The sequence below is a fragment of the Parasteatoda tepidariorum genome, chromosome X1 (genome assembly GCF_043381705.1).
Source record: "Parasteatoda tepidariorum isolate YZ-2023 chromosome X1, CAS_Ptep_4.0, whole genome shotgun sequence".
Taxonomy (NCBI): Eukaryota; Metazoa; Arthropoda; class Arachnida; order Araneae; family Theridiidae; genus Parasteatoda; species Parasteatoda tepidariorum.
The window spans coordinates 60,115,706-60,136,272 of NC_092214.1; the positions used below are offsets into that span (position 1 = coordinate 60,115,706).

The 20,567-nt window shown below is 30.5% G+C and overlaps 1 protein-coding gene across 6 annotated transcripts in view; it reads left to right on the forward strand.

The window, feature by feature from the left end:
* The window catches only part of LOC107447328 (choline/ethanolamine transporter flvcr2a), a 132,767-nt gene extending 112,553 nt beyond the window's left edge, over positions 1-20,214 (forward strand). For all 6 annotated transcript variants that reach the window (XM_043039068.2, XM_043039069.2, XM_043039071.2 and 3 more), the window contains 6 exons: positions 42-109; positions 3,202-3,305; positions 3,384-3,494; positions 6,330-6,435; positions 11,949-12,060; positions 16,696-20,214. In XM_043039068.2, the coding sequence (XP_042895002.1) occupies positions 42-109; positions 3,202-3,305; positions 3,384-3,494; positions 6,330-6,435; positions 11,949-12,060; positions 16,696-16,781 (587 nt within the window). In that variant the 3' untranslated portion in view covers positions 16,782-20,214. The remainder of the gene's footprint in view (positions 1-41; positions 110-3,201; positions 3,306-3,383; positions 3,495-6,329; positions 6,436-11,948; positions 12,061-16,695) is intronic.
* The last annotated feature ends 353 nt before the right edge of the window (positions 20,215-20,567 follow it).

Below are 20,567 nucleotides of genomic sequence, written 5' to 3' on the forward strand. Positions count from 1 at the left end.
ACTAAGACATCAATATAACAAGGCTAATTATTTAATTCTAGGAATAAATGTTGGAGTATTTTATGCTATATCCACGTTCCTAAATCAAATGGTGCTTGCATATTATGACGTAAGTATGTAGGATTTCTACGAAAGGCTTATAACTTATTGCAAAAAAAATTATGTATTTTTTACATTTTTTTGTCTTAGATTTAAGATTTGTATTTTTCATTTTCAATAGTTTATTTTTGAAGATGCGATTTTGTTAAAATTTTGATGTTACGCATATTCAAAAATCTTCACAAATGTTTATCATGTTGCCTTGCAAAAGCAGAACTGATTTAATTCTATCAGATTGTATGACCCCAAAAAATTAAAATATTTTTTTGCTATAGCTTTATTTTGAAATAACTAACAATTTTAAAAAAAATTTCAATTTCTTTTAAATTTTTAGTATTTCTTTTCATTGTCATAAAATTTTTTAACTGTTCTTTCAATTGTCATTAACTTATCAAAAGAAATTTTTTACTTTTTGCTTATCATTATCATAACTTTCAATGTAAAAAAGTAATTGAACTTGAACTGTTAACACACGAAAAAACAGTTAAAAATTTAGCTTCTCATAACGCATGAAATTGTCAAAAACCTGTTCCATCTTTTAATCTGTGATATCGCATTAATATATTTTATTTCTGCAATATTTAGCACTTTTATGTATCATCTCTCGCGTTTACTCCAGATCATTATTCAGTTTTTTAATCTGAAGGGTTTATTCAGTTCCACGCACTAAAGCAACTGAGCAAGCTCAGTTTAAATATTCTGTGTCTCGGACATTCCCAGTTTTTTTAAATTTTATTTTATAATTGTCGTTGAACAGTCGACCCGATTTTGATTTTACGACTACTAATGTTAAACTTCGCAGCCTTGCAATTTCGAAATCAATCCAGATGAAAATGAGACTCCCGATCCAGTATTGGAAGAAATTTGTCTTCTTGGGGGTCTTTTCGATGGATCGAGCACACTTTTTCGTTACGTGGAGAGGAAAACCACGAATCCTTCCCACGGTCAGCCTGACGGCAAAGAGCTCTAACCAGGCCCGTAGCCAGGGGGGGGACCGTCGGGACAAATCCCCCCCCCCCGAAATTCTGGGATTCAAACTTTTTAGTCTTTCTTTGAGCCTCTCAGTAAAAAGAAAAACAAAAACTGTCGAATCAAACCTTTTCCNGGGCTCTGGGCCCATGTCCGAGAGTTCGTGGGTTCGAACCCCGCCGGCCGAAGACTCCCCGTGTAGTAAAGTGACTGATGCACGGTAAATCTGTCGAGTCGCAAAAGTCCTCTATGTTCCCATAACAAATCAACACCTCTGGGGGTACTGGATTGGAGATCGATCGTTCTCTGATTCAGGTCAAAATTACGATCTGTGGATGAAAGAATGGATGTACGAATGGGTCCGCCCTATAAACGGATGCGACGTATGGTGTGGTAGAAGTCGAATTCTTGGCCATGATGGCGCCACAGGAAAACAAGAACAATTGCACCCCCTCTCTCTAAACAGGCATACGTCAACAACAACAATTGTTTATTTTTGAAGATGTGTTTTTGTTAAAATTTTGATATTGAGTAAATTCAAAAATCTTCACGAATGTTTATCATGTTGCTTTACAAAAGCGGAACCGATTTAATTATTAAAGATTGTATGACCGCAAAAAATAAAAATATTCTTGCTATAGATTTATTTTAAAATAACTAACAATGGTAAGAAAATTTCAATTTCCCTTAAATTTTTTGTATTTCTTTTTCCTGTCATGAAATTTTTAACTGTTCTTTCGATTGTCATTAACTTATTCAGAAGAAATTTTTTATTTTTTGCTTATCATTATCATAACTTTCAATGTAAAAAAAATAATTGAACTCAAACGTCTCGAAAAATTATTAACACACCAAAAAAAAAAAATTAAATTTAGCTTCTCATAACGCAGGAAATTGTCAAAACCAGTTCTATCTTTTAATCTGTGATATAGTATTAATATATTTTATTTCTGTAATTACTCAGTTATTGATTTGATGGGTATTCAGTTCCACGCACTAAAGCAACTGAGCAAGCGCAGTTTAAATATTCTGTGTCTCTGACATTCACAGTTTTATCAAAACCAGTTCTATCTTTCAATCTGTGATATCGTATTAATATATTTTATTTCTGTAATATTTAGCACTTTCATGTATCATCTCGAACGTTTACTTCAGATCATTACTCAATTATTGATCTGAAGAGATTATTCAGTTCCGCGCACTAAAGCAATTGATCAAGCGCATTTTAAATACTCTGTTCCTCGGATATTCCTAGTTTTTTTAAATTTTATTTTTTAATTGTCGTTGAACAGTCGACCCAATTTTGATTTTACGACTACTAATGTTAAACTTCGTAGCCTTGCAATTTCGAAACCAATCCAGATGAAAATGGAACGCCAGATCCAGTATTGGAAGAGATTTGCCTTCGTGGGGGTCTCTTCGATGGATCGAGCACACTTTTTCGTTACGTGGAGAGGAAAACCACGAAAACCTCCCACGGTTAGCCTGACGGCAAAAAGCTCTAACCCATGATCTGCCTACCATTACTGATATTTTTGCGTCAGCACTGTGGTCGGTGCGATCCTGGTGTGGAATTCATGCCGACTAGCCATCACTTGGATTTGAACCAGGTTTACCTCGCTGGAAGGCTAGCGCTCTATCCCCTGCTGTCTCATGGACATACAGTTTGAGAAATCTGTGCTTCGGATATACACTGTAAGAGTGTAATGGACTTGCGCTGTTCGAGGAATCTGTGCTACGGATATCCACAGTTTGAGGAATCTGTATCACGAACATGCACACATTGAGAAATCTGTATAACGGACATGCACAGTTTCAGGAATCTGTATCGCGGACATGCGCAGTTATTTCGGGACAAAAGTATGTCAACGACTCGGAACGTTATGCAAAAGTGCTAAATCTCTCTATTAATTAAAAAATAACTCAAAAATTTATCTAGTATTAGGGAGTTTTTCCCTCTTTCACCCAATTTATTACATACAACATTGCGCAATCTTGCTTACCTCATTAAATAAGCAAAAATAGGGGATCAAACAAAGTTTGCTGCAAAAAACTTCTAATTTCTATCTTATGCATTTCGTTATTTTTATTAGAATAATATTTGTATTGTTTAAATGCATCATTTTTTTCTAGGGAGCCGAGGAAAGCGCTGGATGGATGGGACTTACCATTGTTATCTCTGGTATGTTCGGATCTGTTGCTTGTGGATTCGTTCTTGACAAAACTCATCGATTCAAGTAAGAAAAGTTTTCAAGCTCTCATTTCTCTCAAAATAATTGAATTTTATTTAATCTAATTTTAATATATTTTAACAGAGAAACAACACTTTGCGTGTATATCCTGTCTTTAAGTGGAATGATAGCTTTTGCCTTGGTGTTACAATTTGGAAACCTGGTGTCATTATTCATTGTGTCAGCTTGTTTAGGGTAAATTATTCGTTTTACGTTTGTATAAATTTGAATTTTTCCTTTTTTTTAAAACAAGTCGCATTTTTTAAGCTTTTAAAACGATTAACTGCTATTTTTATATAGCATGATTAAACACTAACTTATGTTAATTACTATTACACTAACTTATGTTAATTACTATTACACTAACTTATTAAAATTATACACATTGTGTAATATGTCTAATTTTTTATTACATTTTTTACAAAAATTGTAAGATATATTGTAAGGAAGTATTGTAATATTGTAAGATATAATTGCAATTCATTTCAAGGAATTTTTACGGGATATCCCGCTTATAAAAATAAATATTTATAAATAAATACTTATAATCTATTTTCACAAAAGTATTGTACTGTGAGCAAAAACAATGGACCACCCTGAATAACTTTTGAACTAATGATCAGATAGTCACGTTCTAGGACTCAATCTTAATGCTTCGAGGGAGTGACCTCAAATATGCTAATTAACTTGTGCAGATGATATTTTAAATTGCAGAATCAAACAAAAAAACTTACTTTCTCAAAATAAACCTGACTTTTTTCGACGGATTAGGAATTCTTACCCACAAAATGATAGTGGTAGTCGCAAACTGGGAAACACGGTCCTAGTAGTTTGGTCAGAAGAACGAATCAAAGTTAGGATCCTATAATGTCAATTTTACTTTTTGCATATTTTGTAATATCCAGAGAACTTTTTAAGCAAATTGAAAAATTTTTGCATGCAATTATAAAATTCTTTTAGCCGAAGATAATTCTATTAAAAAAATAAATTTTAGTAAATATTTATCATTTTATTTAATAATAATTGAAAAATTAATTGAATTTTTCATCTGAATTATTGAGTATACAATTTCTTACATCATTTTAAAGTATGTAATTTTACATAGCAAAATGCAAAATCTGTGCAAAATCGGCTGAATAGTTCCTGAGAAATCGAATTTCAAATATGGGCGAATATCAGGAATCATTAATCGAATTCGATCTATTCTCTAGGTTGTCCAGACCGTAACCCTGTCAAACCGCAACTTCAGGATTAATTAATTGAATTTAACATAATAAGGGCATCAAAATTTTCGATGTTCACGATTATTTTCTGATATTTTATGCATTTTCAAACTATTCTGGAGGTGTAAAAATAGTGTGCTTATTATTTTTTATTATTTTGTTTTATTATCAAAAGTTAAAAGTTTTGTATTTTGCCATGTAAGTTTATATACTTTAAAATGTCAAAAATTGCATACCTTACAATTCAAAATTTTTTCGATTACTACTGAATAAGATAATAAATATAACAAATATTTGCGAAAAAAAATTTTTTGCGCGGAATTATCTTTGGATAAACAAATTATATAATGATGGGCAAAAACTTTTCAATTTGCTTAAAAAGTTCTCCAGATACGGTGAAATATGCAAAAAGTAAAATTACCATTAAGGGGTCTAAACTTTGGATCGCTCTCCAGATCAAACTATGGGGACCATATATCCTAGATTGCGACTACCCCCTATATTTTGGGGGATCCGAAATACAAATCCGTCGAACAAAAGCCATGTTTATTCAGAGAAGGTTCGTTTTTGTTCCTGATTTCGTAACTTAAAATATCGTCTACACTAATTAATTAGCATATTCGAGGTCACTCTCAGGAACCATTAAAATTGAATCCTAGAACGTGAAAATCCGATCATTATATCAATAGTTACTCTGGGTGGTTATTTTTTTTAAACTGTACAATCATTGACTAAAGTCTTCCCATCTGAAATATTTATAAAAAAGTTACACTTTTTATGATTGAATAGATCTTAATGTTTGACTGAAAAACTGTTATTCAATCTTAAATTTCAACTGTGAAAAGTAATCTTAATTTCTAAACATTTTATTTTTCCATTTAGACTCTACAATAGCTACTACATTTACTGCTAATAACTATTACATTACATCCTACTACTTATCATCCTGATACCAGAAACCTTCCACCGCAGTAGCGAGCGTAGCAGACTATTAATATATTTGCTCATTATTTTTCATCTCAGATTTGGGAAAAGGGGAAGAAAAAAAAGCAGACAAAAACTTCTGAGTGAAGTAAAAAAAAATTGTCAGGTAATGAAAATTTAAAAATAAAATCATATAGTACATGAAAGATGAGAAACAATATTTTCTCTTCTTAAATCTGACATAAAATTGAATTACCGTAAAGCTGCGAATTGGGAACATTACCTTAGCGTGTTTTATGATTTTCCTATAGCTTATTCGAAGATTTAATTCACTTAAACTGTGACTTTTTTTATTATTTATTTTTTGAAATAGCTTTGAAATACGCGCTTAATTCCTTAAAAGAACGGTGAGAGAAAAGTATGGTCAAATGGCTCTATGGGAACAAAAAAAAGCTCAGTATTTTTAACCGAAGCGCTTTGGTGAAGATTTTTGGTAAAATTAACAATGAAATATGGTTTTATAACGTGTGATAAAATTGGAAATTTTATCACGACACCTTAGACCATGGTATAAAAACCATTTACTTGATTAAACTCACTTTTCAGTTTTGTAGTTTTTACTAAATGTGAGATAATAAGAGCTCTAATTTCAAAAACCAGAATTTCCTATCAACTGTTACTATATGAACGGAAAAATTAACAGATGAATGGTTAAGATATCTCATATTTTAGTTTTATTAACCAGAAAGGTTCATTGCCAGGCTGTCTGGTGGAGATCCACGGCGAAGACAATTTCACCAGAATTGTCTTCGCCGTGAAATATTTGTAAATTATTTTAATAACGTTTCTGCTTTGAACTGTAATGAAAATGTTACTTTTGTAGGTTTTTCATGACTGGTTACTTGCCTTTGGGATTTGAATTCGCTGCAGAAATCACATACCCAGAAGCTGAAGCTAATTCATCTGGTTTACTAAATGCATCTGCTCAGGTATTCATTTTTCATACATACAGAATCTTAAATATACGAAATTTTAAATGTTTTTTTTAAATATTTGTGTTATTGGCGAACAGTAGGATAAATATTCTTTTAACTTAAATATGAAGTCACGTGATGGTGCTAAAGCTAAATGGGATGTCAGTTTGAATGACAGCCGAATACTATGAGTCAAATTATCGTAATAATCTGATGAATAATTATTAACAATATTCTATCAGCTATATGTACTTTATTCCGATACTCATTGTAGTATGTATATTTTCTGCCATATTTGAGCTAGTTTTAATCTAAAAAAAGTATTTGATTTGCGAAATTAAAACTTTTGTTTTCTTAATAATAAATATAGTTATAGTTTTAAGTAAAAAAAATTACCACAACTGTGATTCCTTTTTTAAAAAAAATAGATTTGTGGAAAAAAAGAAACAAAAACTATAAAAGTCTTTTAAAAATAAAGGTTCACACTTAAAGGAAATATATTTTCAGCAGAACATATTAAAAAGTATAATAAAACAAACGTATATTAGTATCAAAAATATAATAAACTAGGAAAAAATTCGTGTATAAATGACTACTGTAAACAATGCAAAAAAATCTGGAAAACTATAACAAATTACTTTTCACTTGTGCAATGCTATTTTTATCTAGTTAAAAAAATTAGCACTTTAGGGCTATTTCATCCTAGGAAAGAAACTGGCAGTTATAGACAAAAATTGCATCATTTTATTTAAATTACATAGAAAAAATTAATACAAGCGTAGCTAAATTTTTATGTGATCTTTCACGTCATACAAATGTATTTATAGTTAATAAAAGAAACTGTATAAATAACTAAATGGATGCAGTTGACACAAAGAAATTACTTTATTTTAGATATATTTATATTTAAGTGTATTACCTATAAAAAAATGCATGTTTTATTGTAAGGTAAATGAGTTTTATTTAATGGGAATTCAGAAATATTACTTTTATAAAAGTAAACTGCTGCCACAATTTAGATAAAACGGAATTCTTTATTGTTACAAACATCTGGGGAAACAGATTTATACCATATATTTTTGGAAACTATTACAACTGATGTCTCAATTACTATATTTATTACTTTCTTACTAAATTTTCAACTGAAACTTTGACGAAAACCATTTGATTGATAATTTCATAAATATACATAAAAAAAGGTATTGGTGTGAAATACAATATATTAGTTTTTTCTCCTTTTATATTTTTTTTCATCTGAATTAATATATGAAATCACATGATTTCGCTATTTTAAATATGTAATATTATTTAAATTTAGTGCAGCATAGTTGACATCAACTCTTATGTCGTTGAATTTTGCATTCAATGCAACAAGCCTGACAGTATTTGTGTGACTGTTATGGCAGGTCTTATGACAATTTTGAGTCGATTTAGTATCTCTCAAATCAATCAAGTTTTGAAAAAAAAATATTTCAATCTTATTTTCGTTGTTTTTTAACCCCTTTTAATATTCTGGTTGAGCATAAAATTTTGCATTTATAAAAATGAAATACGCGAGGAACTTTTCACAGTAAAGAAGCAGTGAAAAAATTGGTACTTCATGTGAACTATTAGTTTAATGCCAGTTCGTAATTCGATAATGAAAATTCATTTTTAATGAGAAAAAAAACTATCGATTTTAAAGTGTGAAGATTTTGTAGTGTTGTGGTGAATGTTTTTGAATCGTTAATGAAAAAAATCAATATTTATTGCACGGCATGCTCCTGAAACGAAACATAACATTATCCATTTTTGAATAAGCATATTTGCTGTTAATTATGATTTCTAGTAGACCAGAACGTAACATCCACCCATTGAATCACGTAAGCTCGCAAAAAATATACCAATGCAAACTGCTTGTAATTTGCTTACTGTTCAGAATAATTTACAGCTTTTTTATGTCTTTCAAGCATTGTTAGATGAATCAGAAGTTAGGAAAACAGAGTTGAAAATAGATGAAAGGTGGTTACACATTAAAATAATGAGGGAATCGCGTGTCTGTTAGTTTCCTGGAAAAAACAGCATAGGGAATATTTTAACACATCATATTCAAGACTAATTGAAACTAGCGCATATTTTTAAAAAAAATTTCATAATACAATAACTCAAGAAAAAATATCACCCTGAATAATGATTGAATTTATTCTAATGATCAGATTTCCAGTACTAAAGATCAGTTGTAATGGTTTAACGGTGCTTATCAATAAATACCACAGTAATAAATTAAGTTACGAAATCAGACACCAAAAATGTACTTCCTTTGAATAAAAATATCTTTTTTTCAACAGATTTTTTTTTACCTTTAAAATATGGAAAGGTAAACGCAATCTGGATAATATGGTCCCAATAGTTTAGTCGAGAGCAGTGGAAAGTTTTGTTGTGGATTGTGGCGTTGCTTATGCAGGGCCCACGCTAATGACTTTAAATTGTTAGCCGGTAAATTAGCCAAATATCAAATGTGTTAGCCAAATTTCAAAAGTCTTTGCCAAAGGCAAATCTCAAAAAATTTCTGTGATTAATTTTCTTCCCATTGAAAATTTCAAACCAAATTTTACTATAAATTTAACAATTTAATAAAATTAAAGAGTTATTTTAAAGTTGGCAAGGAGTAAATGAGTTATGAATTGGAGAAAACAGGAAAAATGTAGATGTTTCATAGTCTCAGATAAAAGGAAATTAAAATAGGTTGGGATTAATTTTCTTAAGCAACATTTGATATTTTATTAGATTTAGACTTTCTTTAAAATAAATATATTTAATTTTAAATAAAACTATTCATTATTTAATTCTTTTATCTTTTAATAAAAGAATTTTTACTGACTCGGTAATTTTTAACTGTTGTGATAGTAATCATTTAGAAAAAAAAAAAAGGATCACAGTCAAAGATAAGTTATTCGAATAATTTAAATCTGTTTTATTGTTTTTTATACTGCTCGAAGAGATTTTTTTTATCAAAACACGTTCATTGCCAGCCGAGTGTAGGTAGTTAAACTATTTCATCAAAAAGTGGTCTCTCGGGGGAGCCTGTAACCCCTAGAGAGCACGTTCCCAAGGTGGCGGATAGGGGAATGCCTCCACTGCCTTTCCAGTGGGTGGTAGAAGGGAAATAAAATATCTTCCGCGGACCAACAGGTAGAAGTCCAACCTCTCGAGGCAATGGCGAACCCCTCTATGAGGGCTGTGCTCCATGCCTTCGGTCCCATTTGAATTGTACTTTTTTTTTGTACAGACCATTTGAATTGTACAGACCAAAAGTTATTCAGTGGGATATTTACTTAGATAACTGCTCTATAATAATTCATCATATTAAACCCATCTGGGGTTTACTTTTAGCTAAAGTGTGCAAAAGTCCCGTGATTGACCTGATGATTTTTTAGCTGTTTTTCTTTAAACTTTTTTTACTTATTATTATGCAACTATGAGACGTATTATGTATATACGAGGCGCATCCAGAAAGTAAGTTTCCCTATTTTTTTAAAAAAAATAACTCATACTTTCAGGACAATGTTTATCGGCAACAAGTACAGCAATGTTTCAGCTATTTTTCAACATAGCCACAACCAGAATTAACACACTTGTCGTATCTTGGGATCAACTTTTGAATCCCTCTGTCGTAGAACTCTGCCGCCTGTGAATGGAACCATGTGGTAAAACAGTAAACGCTGACAGTTACTGTGAAACACTGTGGAAATTGCCATGTGCAATTCAAAACAAGAGGCGTAGAATGCTTAATTCAGGTGTTGTGCTCCTCCATAACAATGCTCGTCCACATACGGCTCGACGCACATCAGCTGTTTTGACGACATTTGGCTCGGAGTTGTTTGATCATCCACCCTACAGCCCTGATCTTGTTCCCAGCGATTTTCCCGTTTTCTTGCACCTCAAGAAATTCCTGTCCTCCAGTGAGAGTTTTGGAAACGACGAAGAGCTGAAGACGTCTGTCACACGCTGGTTCCATTCACAGGCGGTAGAGTTCTACGACAGAGGGATACAAAAGTTGATCCCACGATACAATGAGTGCCTAAATTCTGGTGGTAGCTATGTTAAAAAATAACTGAAACATTGCTGTACTTGTTGCCAATAGATATGTTTCTGAAAGTGTGAGTTCTTTTTTGTTAAAAAAAAATAGGGAAACTTACTTTCTGGATGCGCCTCGTATTATAATTAATGTATTAGTGTATTATTTTGTAAGTTATTGAAAAGATTTAGCATTTTTTACAAGTGATCACTGCTTGCTTTCCAAAGAATGTTCTGAATTAACAGCATGCCACAGATTTTTCAAACTGCTTTTACCCAGCTACTTCAGATCATACGTGCAGAATGATTCGTGATAGTACTATATCTGTATTTATCTTGGGTTTACTGCAGCCAGCACCCGGCTCTAGTAAGAACAATGCAATAAATCCAATCCTAAAATAAATATAAATGACATCAAATTATTACTCTAAACAATCTTAAACTTTTTAAACTATTACATGAAATCAAGAAAAAAATATAACCATCATTCTGATAAACTTTAGATAACTTGTTATAGTAGCAGGCATCGAAAGTTCAAAAAAACAGTTAAATAATCAAATTATGACTACTGACTCTAAACACTAATAAAACACTTAGAAATCTCCATTTTTTTTTTCAAAAATCATTGAATCTTCCTCCATTAATGTTTCTTCATAAATGAGCAACATAAGACTTTACTTTAAAAGATTTTAATCGTCATAAAAATACAAGATTAACTTGAACATGAAACTTTAAAAAACTGTTCTGTGAAATTGGATTTAACCGATCAAAGTAAGTTCCGCTTTGGTTTATTTAATTAAGAGGTCTATTTATGTAATTTATTATGTCTATTTAAGACTATAGTTGTTTATACAGCAAAAAGCCCATTCTGGGTCAGGGAGTCATGAAAGTTAAAGCTCCACAATTTGAGACCAACTGCGTGATTTTGACAATACGGTCAGCATCGAGCACAAGACGCTTTAACTTTTCATTCAAGCTGATACCCATCGATCTGAAACAAAATGAACTTCAAGCCGCTTCAATGCTTTTAACCATTGTGCAATCTGAAAAACCTATAAAACTATGTTTTCTACTACATGTCAGATAATTCCAATTGAAATATTTGTACGGCCATCTGAAAATTTTGTCCTCAAACTGCAGCACGTTATAGATGCAAATGATGCTTATTTTAAAAAACATTGTTTTATAGTTTTCTCTGCAAGCTGCGCCACATATCGACGAAATATAAAACTAATTATAAAACTTAATGAGAAAAAATTCTCTAGTTTCCTAAACAGTAACCAGCAGACTGCACATTTATATCTCTATTTCTCAAATCTTCGGTAATTTTTGAACACTAGATATATCAACACTGTGTAGAAAAACCTGTAACCAAATTTAAGTATTATAGTCTGTATTAAGATTTTGCAATCACAATAACAATTATTCCATGTCTACATAATTATCTCTGCTCTAAATACATATAATTTCAGGTATTCGGGATATCTTTTACTTCACTAACTGGTTTTCTTCTGAATTCTTACGGAGATAAGGAATCGAATATATTTCTCTCTGTTTCGCTGCTGGTTGGCTGCATCGTAACAGGTAAGAAAAATTTGAAAATCTATTTAATTCATGAAACTTACTCTAAGCTTAATTGAAAGCATTTATAAAATTGAATATGCATAAAGACAAGGGTTCTCAAGGGTAATATCAGGGTACTATGTGGAATGATTACCAGAAATCAAGCTCAGTAGATGAAGATAAGTGTTGAATAATAATAGCAAATGAAAACTCGATCCTATGATTAGAATTCCAACTATGTACGGCAAAGAAAGATTGTTTAATATCCAGGTTTTAGACATATCTTTCATTTTCTTTAAATCGAAATTTAAAAATAGAGGTCTAACTTGTCAATTATAGGCAAGGCCACACTGACAAGAAATTTGATAAATTGCCCAGTTACTATCAGCAATAGGATCTTGAAATTTAGTTCGTTTAAAAGATAAGAAAACGGTTTTAAAATAAATTTTTTTTTCAAAATCTTAGTTTCGGATAATAAGGTAAAACAATCGGATTGCTAAAGTTCGAATTAGAGAGTTTGTTTGATTGTGTAATTAATATTCGATGATTGGACTGAATAATGTAATAAAATCCATGTTCCATTCATTTAGTGCATTACAATTGGAATATTTTCTTCGAGATTTCTGAAATTATTAATAAGTGTTTCACTTTTCTTCATCGTGCAACGTCTCGTTGCTTTGATGTTGTTTTTTTAGACGCAGTTTGCTGAAGTTACTAAACAATTATGTAACAAGTTAGCGAAAAATTAATATTTAGCCATATATCGAACTTATTTTGCTTTTTGTTGCCTATGATTAAGATTACATGAAATGTTAAATGCATAATTTACGTAAAAGAAAACATGTTTCGAGCACTTAAATATCGCGAGAAGAATATTTTGACAACTCGATTTCACTGCACAATTGACATTTTGAACAAGACTTTTGAAAATAATTTTTTTTTCAAATACTAAAAATATCTAACTGTTGTAAAAAAAATCTAAAGAAATAAAAAATTTAAATTACTTCTCTGAATGCAGAGGATACATTATGATCATTGAGTTTGTTAGTATTAATGTTCCTTATAAGAGGAACATTTCATAAACATAAAGTTGAGCTTTACAATGTAATGATGCATTTAACTATTACTCAAAAGGGTGATCAGCCTTTCCTAAATCATCAATCATGCAATAAAATTTTTCTTTAAACATAAAAATAGTGTGTTCTAAGCGTTTGTGAATAAATTATGAAAGCACTTCAGTCAAAATATAATAAATTATAAAAGCATAGTGTGTATGGTGAAATACCACAATAGAACTCAGTTCAAGAAGTACCTGTAATCTTATTTTGAGACAATTTGCCTGTTAACGAAACATTATTCATAAGCAATTATCTTAAACCGAAAAAAAAAACACTTTTCAAGTATTAAACTGAAAACTATGGAGTTAAATAAAAAATTTTACATTTTCAGCTACAAAAGAGTTATTGCTTGTAAGTATTGCTAAAACCTTCTAATTATAAAGAGGTGATTTAAAGTCTTTTGAATCGAGCACAAGTAAAAGTTCAGAAATGGACATGCTACTTAACTCAGCGTCTAAACAAAAAATAATATCAATGCAACGAAGCGGATACGTTGCACTAAGAAAAAAAAAACTTAATAATTTTCTTCGTGAAGCAAACATAGCATAACCAGATACAGCGAATTATTTTTTTATTTAGTCTCTTGTTATAAGTTTTTCAACGACTAAGTACAAGAATTCCCAATTTTGAATGTTTTATCCTTCGTCATCCTTCCAGAAGGGAAAAAGGATGTGTTAAGTATCATGAATAGCTTTTTTATGCACTTAAAAATCTAATATTTTCGTTTGTAGTTATAAAATGTAATTTTCGAGATCTTCAAGTTACTTCCCCACTATTATCCAAAAAAATTAGAAATGGCTTCTTAAACTTATAACCACGATCTCAATTTTGAAGCATTTTTTTATATAGTAGCAATTTAAAATAAAATTTCATAACCTTTTGACTCAGAATGAACACCGGTGTCTCTGTTATATATTTTTTGTGACACTCTAATTACAAGTAAAAATTTATTTTGTTCTTTAATTATGAAAAGCAGTCTAATTGTTACTAGAAGAATTTGTTAGACCAGTGTTTCCCAAAATTATGACTTTTGTGTACCCTTTCTAACTTTTTCGTAACGCTGTGTACCACTAATAAAAAAATTTATGTATTTTTTACAATAAGAATTTGCACAAAAGTTAAAAATCACAGCTGGCTGTTGACACCACTTATTATTAACTGTTAAAAATAGCCAATAGAAAAATACTTAATCGTAAATTTTCATGGCTAGCTTTATTTTTAAATAAAATTTCTTGAAATTTTCGTTTGTTGCATAATAACGNAATTTTCGAGATCTTCAAGTTACTTCCCCACTATTATCCAAAAAAATTAGAAATGGCTTCTTAAACTTATAACCACGATCTCAATTTTGAAACATTTTTCTATATAGTAGCAATTTAAAATAAAATTCCGTAACCTTTTGACTCAGAATGGACACCGGTGTCTCTGATATATATTTTTTGTGACACTCTGATTACAAGTAAAAATTTATTTTGTTTTTTAATTATGAAAAACAGTCTAATTGTTACTAAAAGAATCTGTTAAACCAGTGTTTCCCAAACTTATGACTTTTGTGTACCCTTTCTAACTTTTTCGTAACGCTGTGTACCACTAATAAAAAAATTAATGTATTTTTTACAATAAGAATTTGCACAAAAGTTAAAAATCACAACTGGCTGCTGACACCACTTATTATTAACTGTTAAAAACAGCCAATAGAAAAATACTTAATCGTAAATTTTCATGGTTGGCTTTATTTTTAAATAAAATTTCTTGAAATTTTCGTTTGTTGCATAAGAACGCGTACCCCTGCTAAACTGTTCCCGTATCCCTGGAGATACGCGTACCACACTTTGGGAAACACTGTGTTAGACTATCGAAATTATGTTTGGATTATTGTCATTATTTTTTCATTCATTTTGAAAAACTTATAAATATTGATTTTGTGAACTAAATAAATTTCAATATGCGTTTCATGTATTTCATAACCGTAAATTATTAAAATGTTAAATGTAATATTTTTCGCTTATTTTGATTAAATTAATGAAAAATGTATGAAAATTTTGAGTTAAAGGGTTAACTTGCGATATGCGATTTTCAGGGCATATTTATAACATTTAAAAGAAAGGTGCCACCTATTTGTTAGCTCATCATATAGTTAGTTATGATAAATAAGGAAAATTTACCAAACTGCTTTTCCAAATGTTCTCTAGATTCTGGAGAACAAAAGGTCATCTTGATCCACTTAATCTATTTTATCATTTCGCTTCTGGCTTTCTTACAACAACAGACCAATCAATTAGATTCATCTAACTCTTGAACGAATATTTACTTTTCCCATCATACTTCAGAAGTTACATGATCCACCCTAAAGTATTAAAATGTACATCAATAAGCAGTATTTATTTATTTTGCGTATAAAGACCAATTGTATAATTATTAAACGAATTAAAGAACAATACATCAGCATTTTTTTACATAATATTATTGTGTATGTATGGTTAATCCCAGCTTAAGATTTACAAACTTCTCAAAGACTTGAAGATACATCTGCAGTAGGAAACATCTAGCAATGATATGTAAGAAACAGGAGCAAGGACATTTGCTTAGCAATCATTATTTTTTACTACTTCAAAGAAAGCTCACTGAATTAATGTAGAGTTCTAGAATTTCAAAGTACTTCATGGGGAGCCTTGATGGCTCATGGGATCGAACGTTCTCCTTCCACTGAGGTCACCTAGATTTGAATTCCAGCTGTGGCTGGTTAAAATGAATTTTGCTTCCGGCTCACACCGACCACAGAGCTTGACATAAAATATCCTCAGTGGTAGACGGGTCATGAGTTAGAATGCCCTTCCTGCGGACTAACCATGAGAGTTTTTCGTGGTTTTCATCTTCATGTTAGTTCCATCAAAAAATTGCAACAGTTTATCCCAACACTTGCCTTGTCTTCTGGGTTAGTTTCAAAATTACAAGGCTGCAGAGTTGAGCATTGATAGTTGTAAAATTAGAATTAGGTCTGCTGCGCCGTTGGCCGGTTACAAGCAAAGTACTTACAATCACTGTTACAAAAAGTACGAATAATCGCAGTTCACGAAAAGAAAATAACAATTTAAAAGAAAAATATTACATAAAATATAGTGGGTTTAAGAATATATAAATTTTCTTTTTTCGAATTTTTGCTTCTCTTTCTCCGAATTTAATCTTCTGCTCCGACCAGGTGGGGAAAGTTAGATTGGACATTTTTTTCAAGTAAGTGCCTAGTATGACCTGGGCATACAAAAGAAAATATCTCATCTACAAAAATGCACCAATCATTTTGGTGATAATGTTTGTACAAGCGTTTAACCTTTCAATTGATGTAAATATTAATATTATAAAATTAAATGATATTTGTAATTCTATAAATTGAGGAGTTTACGCTATGGATTGCACTCGTAATAATGGAATTAAAAAGAAAATTTTAGCTTAGTTCACTAGGAATCCGTTACAATAAGATGGCACTGATATATGTGGAATACCATCATAAAATATTATAAAACTTTTTTTGTTCTTTCAGCCTTCATAAAATCAGATCTTCGTCGCTATAAAGCATCCCAACTACCAGTGGCATCAGGCCCTTGTGATAAACTGAACCCCTGTTAATTCTGATGGGGAAAGATGAATTATTGTAGAATATAATGTATCGTAGTTGGAAAAACTCGTGAATCTCTGCAACCACAGTGAACGCCATAAGTTATCATTGACTTTGTTATGCATACTGCTCAAATTATTTATAGTCATTTCACTCGATGTTATTCGTAAGAAACTGTTCTTCCATTGATTGTTCTTCCAAGAAACAAATTTGAAAAATATATTCTTATGAACAAATATATATAATTTTTTTATTGTTGAGAAATATCAAATTTTCTAGCTATTTCAAATTTGTTAAAGTGCAATGTATATGCATACTTTTGTTATGTGAATTTTCAAGTTGCCAAAGTGCTTGTGCTACATTGTTTGTTGTGTATATGTATGCGTGGGTGTATTATATTGAATATAAAATTTGAGAGCAGCTTAATTACTGAGATGTTCTGCTTTATAACAAACATTGAATGTTTTGTTACGGTGAATTGTTGTTACAGTGTTTGGAAATACTTAGTCCTAAATAAACCTTCCGGCACTATTTTTAAGATGTATCCATCCGCATTACATTATATCCCAGTTAATCACCAGTCAATAAAACTCGGCATTGTTTGTAGATTGCAAAAAATAATTATCATTAGAAAAATCCCAGATTTGGTCAATGATAGTGCAAACAATGCCGAAAGGAAGTGTTAAATCAAATTTTTAATAATTGTGGAATCAAATTTTTCAGACTTTATAAACTACGATATTGTGCAAAACTATATAAATATGTCTACTTCTGTTTCATGTTTACATGTATAGGGTGTTTCAAAAATATCTGACTCTTATGTGAAAACAAGTAGGGACGACTATAAAATAACTTTGCCGACATATGACCATCTGTAGAGCATACCGTCTGAGTGAATGGAATTAAATTTTGTACATAGTTGAGATTTATACCCTCAACAATGTTAAAAACGACTGTGCAGCTCTCACTGTTCCAGTTACAGCGACGAAATTTTGAAATGGCAACACCCACTTTTTGGATTGAAACTTAATCCTTACCGTAAAAAAAAAACTTAAAATGGAGTTGGGACGGTATTTTCAGGACGAGAAATTGCGATACTGGGACTTTGCCAATCATCAGCATTACGAGAAGAGAGTGAGACAAAAACCTCTAAAAACCGAGAAAAAATTGCAAAGAAAGCATTTTTATGCCTTAAAATTCTTGGACAAGTCTGCCCTCACATTTTCGACTTGTCCATTGTTCCTTCTCTGTGTCTTTAAAGGATTTTATCACACTTTTTTCTTATTAGTGGTCACGAAAAATGGTGATGCTTGGCAAAGACCTAGAATCGCTACCTCTTGCACCAAATATACCGTTTCAAATCCACTTTAGGTTTTCTATTGTAAGTATTACGTTTCAATCAAACAGGTGTGTGTTGCCATTTGAAAATTGTTAACTTTTGTCACTGTAACCGTGAAGAATGCGCAATCGTTTTTAACACCATTCTTGAAAACATAAATCATAATTATGTAAAAGATTTTAATACATTCACTCAAACTGTATGCTCCCCAGAGGACCATCTGTCGACGGTTATTTTATAATCACACTGAAGATAACTCATTTTCCCAATAGAATTCGGACTCTCTAACTTAAAAGATAACCGCTAATGAGGATTTCCTTGTCACTAAATCATGTCTACTCTCAGTAAAAATCTGTTCAATATTGAACCATAATATGGTTCAAAATTATTACTATGATAAGTCGCTAAATTGAGTTATGTTTCCGTTCACTATAATTTAGTTCAACTAATAAGGTTTCAAAAAACTTAAAGAAATATCGGTTTAATATGTTTAACAACATCGAAGAAAATACCCGATGAACTCTGATATTTTCTTTTTCACTGTTACTTCTATCAACTGGGAAAATGACTTCTCTTTTGCGTACCTTCTCAATTTTGCAAAATATTTTTGAAATCCTCTGCACACTTCATAAGTGCTTTCATGAAATAAATGTATGTAATTATATATGTTTCTTTTGGTGAGTTATATTTGTTATTGCTGTTCGTTGTTTTAAATTCAGTTAAATGAAATGAAATTTATCCCTACAAGCACAGTAGGAATTCTAAAATTATTATTGAGAACAATTGCAGCTATTTTTACACTTTCCAATTCTGCTAAAAAATGGTATCTAGAGCTATATGTATTGACCATTTTAGTAAAATATATATGTAGATAAAATATTTGTATAGTTCGATGTAAAATAACAAAAAAATGTTTTTATGATAAACAAATAGTCATTTATATAAAATCAAAGTTTTATAAATTGCCTAATTAAAAAAATGATCTATTTTATCTTATTTGTTAATATATTTTTAATGATTATATGTTTGGATACAATAAATTTAAACAATATACAGATTTTTATGGCTCATCTGATCATAGAAATATTACATATGAAAAAATGTATGTTGCACTAATCCATTTAGCCAACAACTCACATTCGATAAAATTCAAGTACATGGGATATTCAAGCAACTAATCCCTCACTGAAGATAATTTAAGAAACAAATCTCTGATTGCGTGATAAAAAAAATTAAGTGATCATTAGTGACGGAGTAAGACACCTTAATTTCTTTGTGTGTCATCATCTTGGTGATCCAGTGAAATTTCTAGTCTCCTGGTTTAAAAATAATCAAACCTATCTTTTGAAATATGTTAAAGGACTTTATTTACCATATCTGCTACAATAATTTTAGGTGATAAATAGCCTTATTTTACTTAGAAAAAAAGCAGACTATTCATATGTAGATTGAAATCAAATCTATTATATAATTATAGGCTATGGAACTCCTGAAAAATTACAAAAAATGCGTGGGTGTGAACTCTATTCTTGATGTTTATTAGTAGCATTGATTCTTCTATGAGTAGTGCTTTTTTGAAAAAAATATCAAAGCTTCATAAATTATTTAATAATCATTTTCTTTACAATATTTTTCTTGAGAACTACACTTTTTGTGTCTGTACCTCCAAATAAACTGAACAATTTCATAATCTTTCAACAAAACTAATTTAAAACATCAATGAAGTACAAAAACTTATGCAAGTTTCTATGCTTGAAAAATAAATCAACAAGAAATCAAAACTCATGTCAAATATTAACTTAAAGAAGCAAGATCAAGAATGTAGAAAAGAATTGCCTTGATCTATTCTAGAACAATATTAATTTAAAAAAATATTTTGTCTTGTTAATCACTATATTAATAGAGTTAATATAAAATGCTTTGCATTTGCTTGTTTTTCTATGACAGCTTCTATTTGTTAAGTGATAGCAAATACTCCTTATGTAAATATTGTTATATGTTTAAGAATGTTTATAATTGTAAAACTCTGTTAACAAATCGTTACATCAATTAAACTATTGAAAGGAAACAATTATATCTAAATAAATGTTCGTCTAAAAATGAAATCTATAGGCACTGTGTTTAATTATTGTTAATTTCGTAGCTTATGTTTTTAAAGCTATTTAAAAAATAACTTATATTATGCATTTAAAAGCGAGGCATTTATATAAGAGCTTAGACTTGTGTGTAAAATATGTGAGATTAAATTTTGGTATAACGATTGTTCAGTTGGTTGTAGTTTCTAAGTAGCTGCATAGTGAATTGGCAGCTTTCTTACACAGTGTTTGAATTCGTAAATTTTCATTATTCAAAAATGTTTCATTTAGGTTTTTCTGCTTGTGTATTTTTATGTATTTTGTTTATGTGTTTCTTTAACCTACTTATTTTGCATAATTATGCTATTTGGTTGCTATATGTA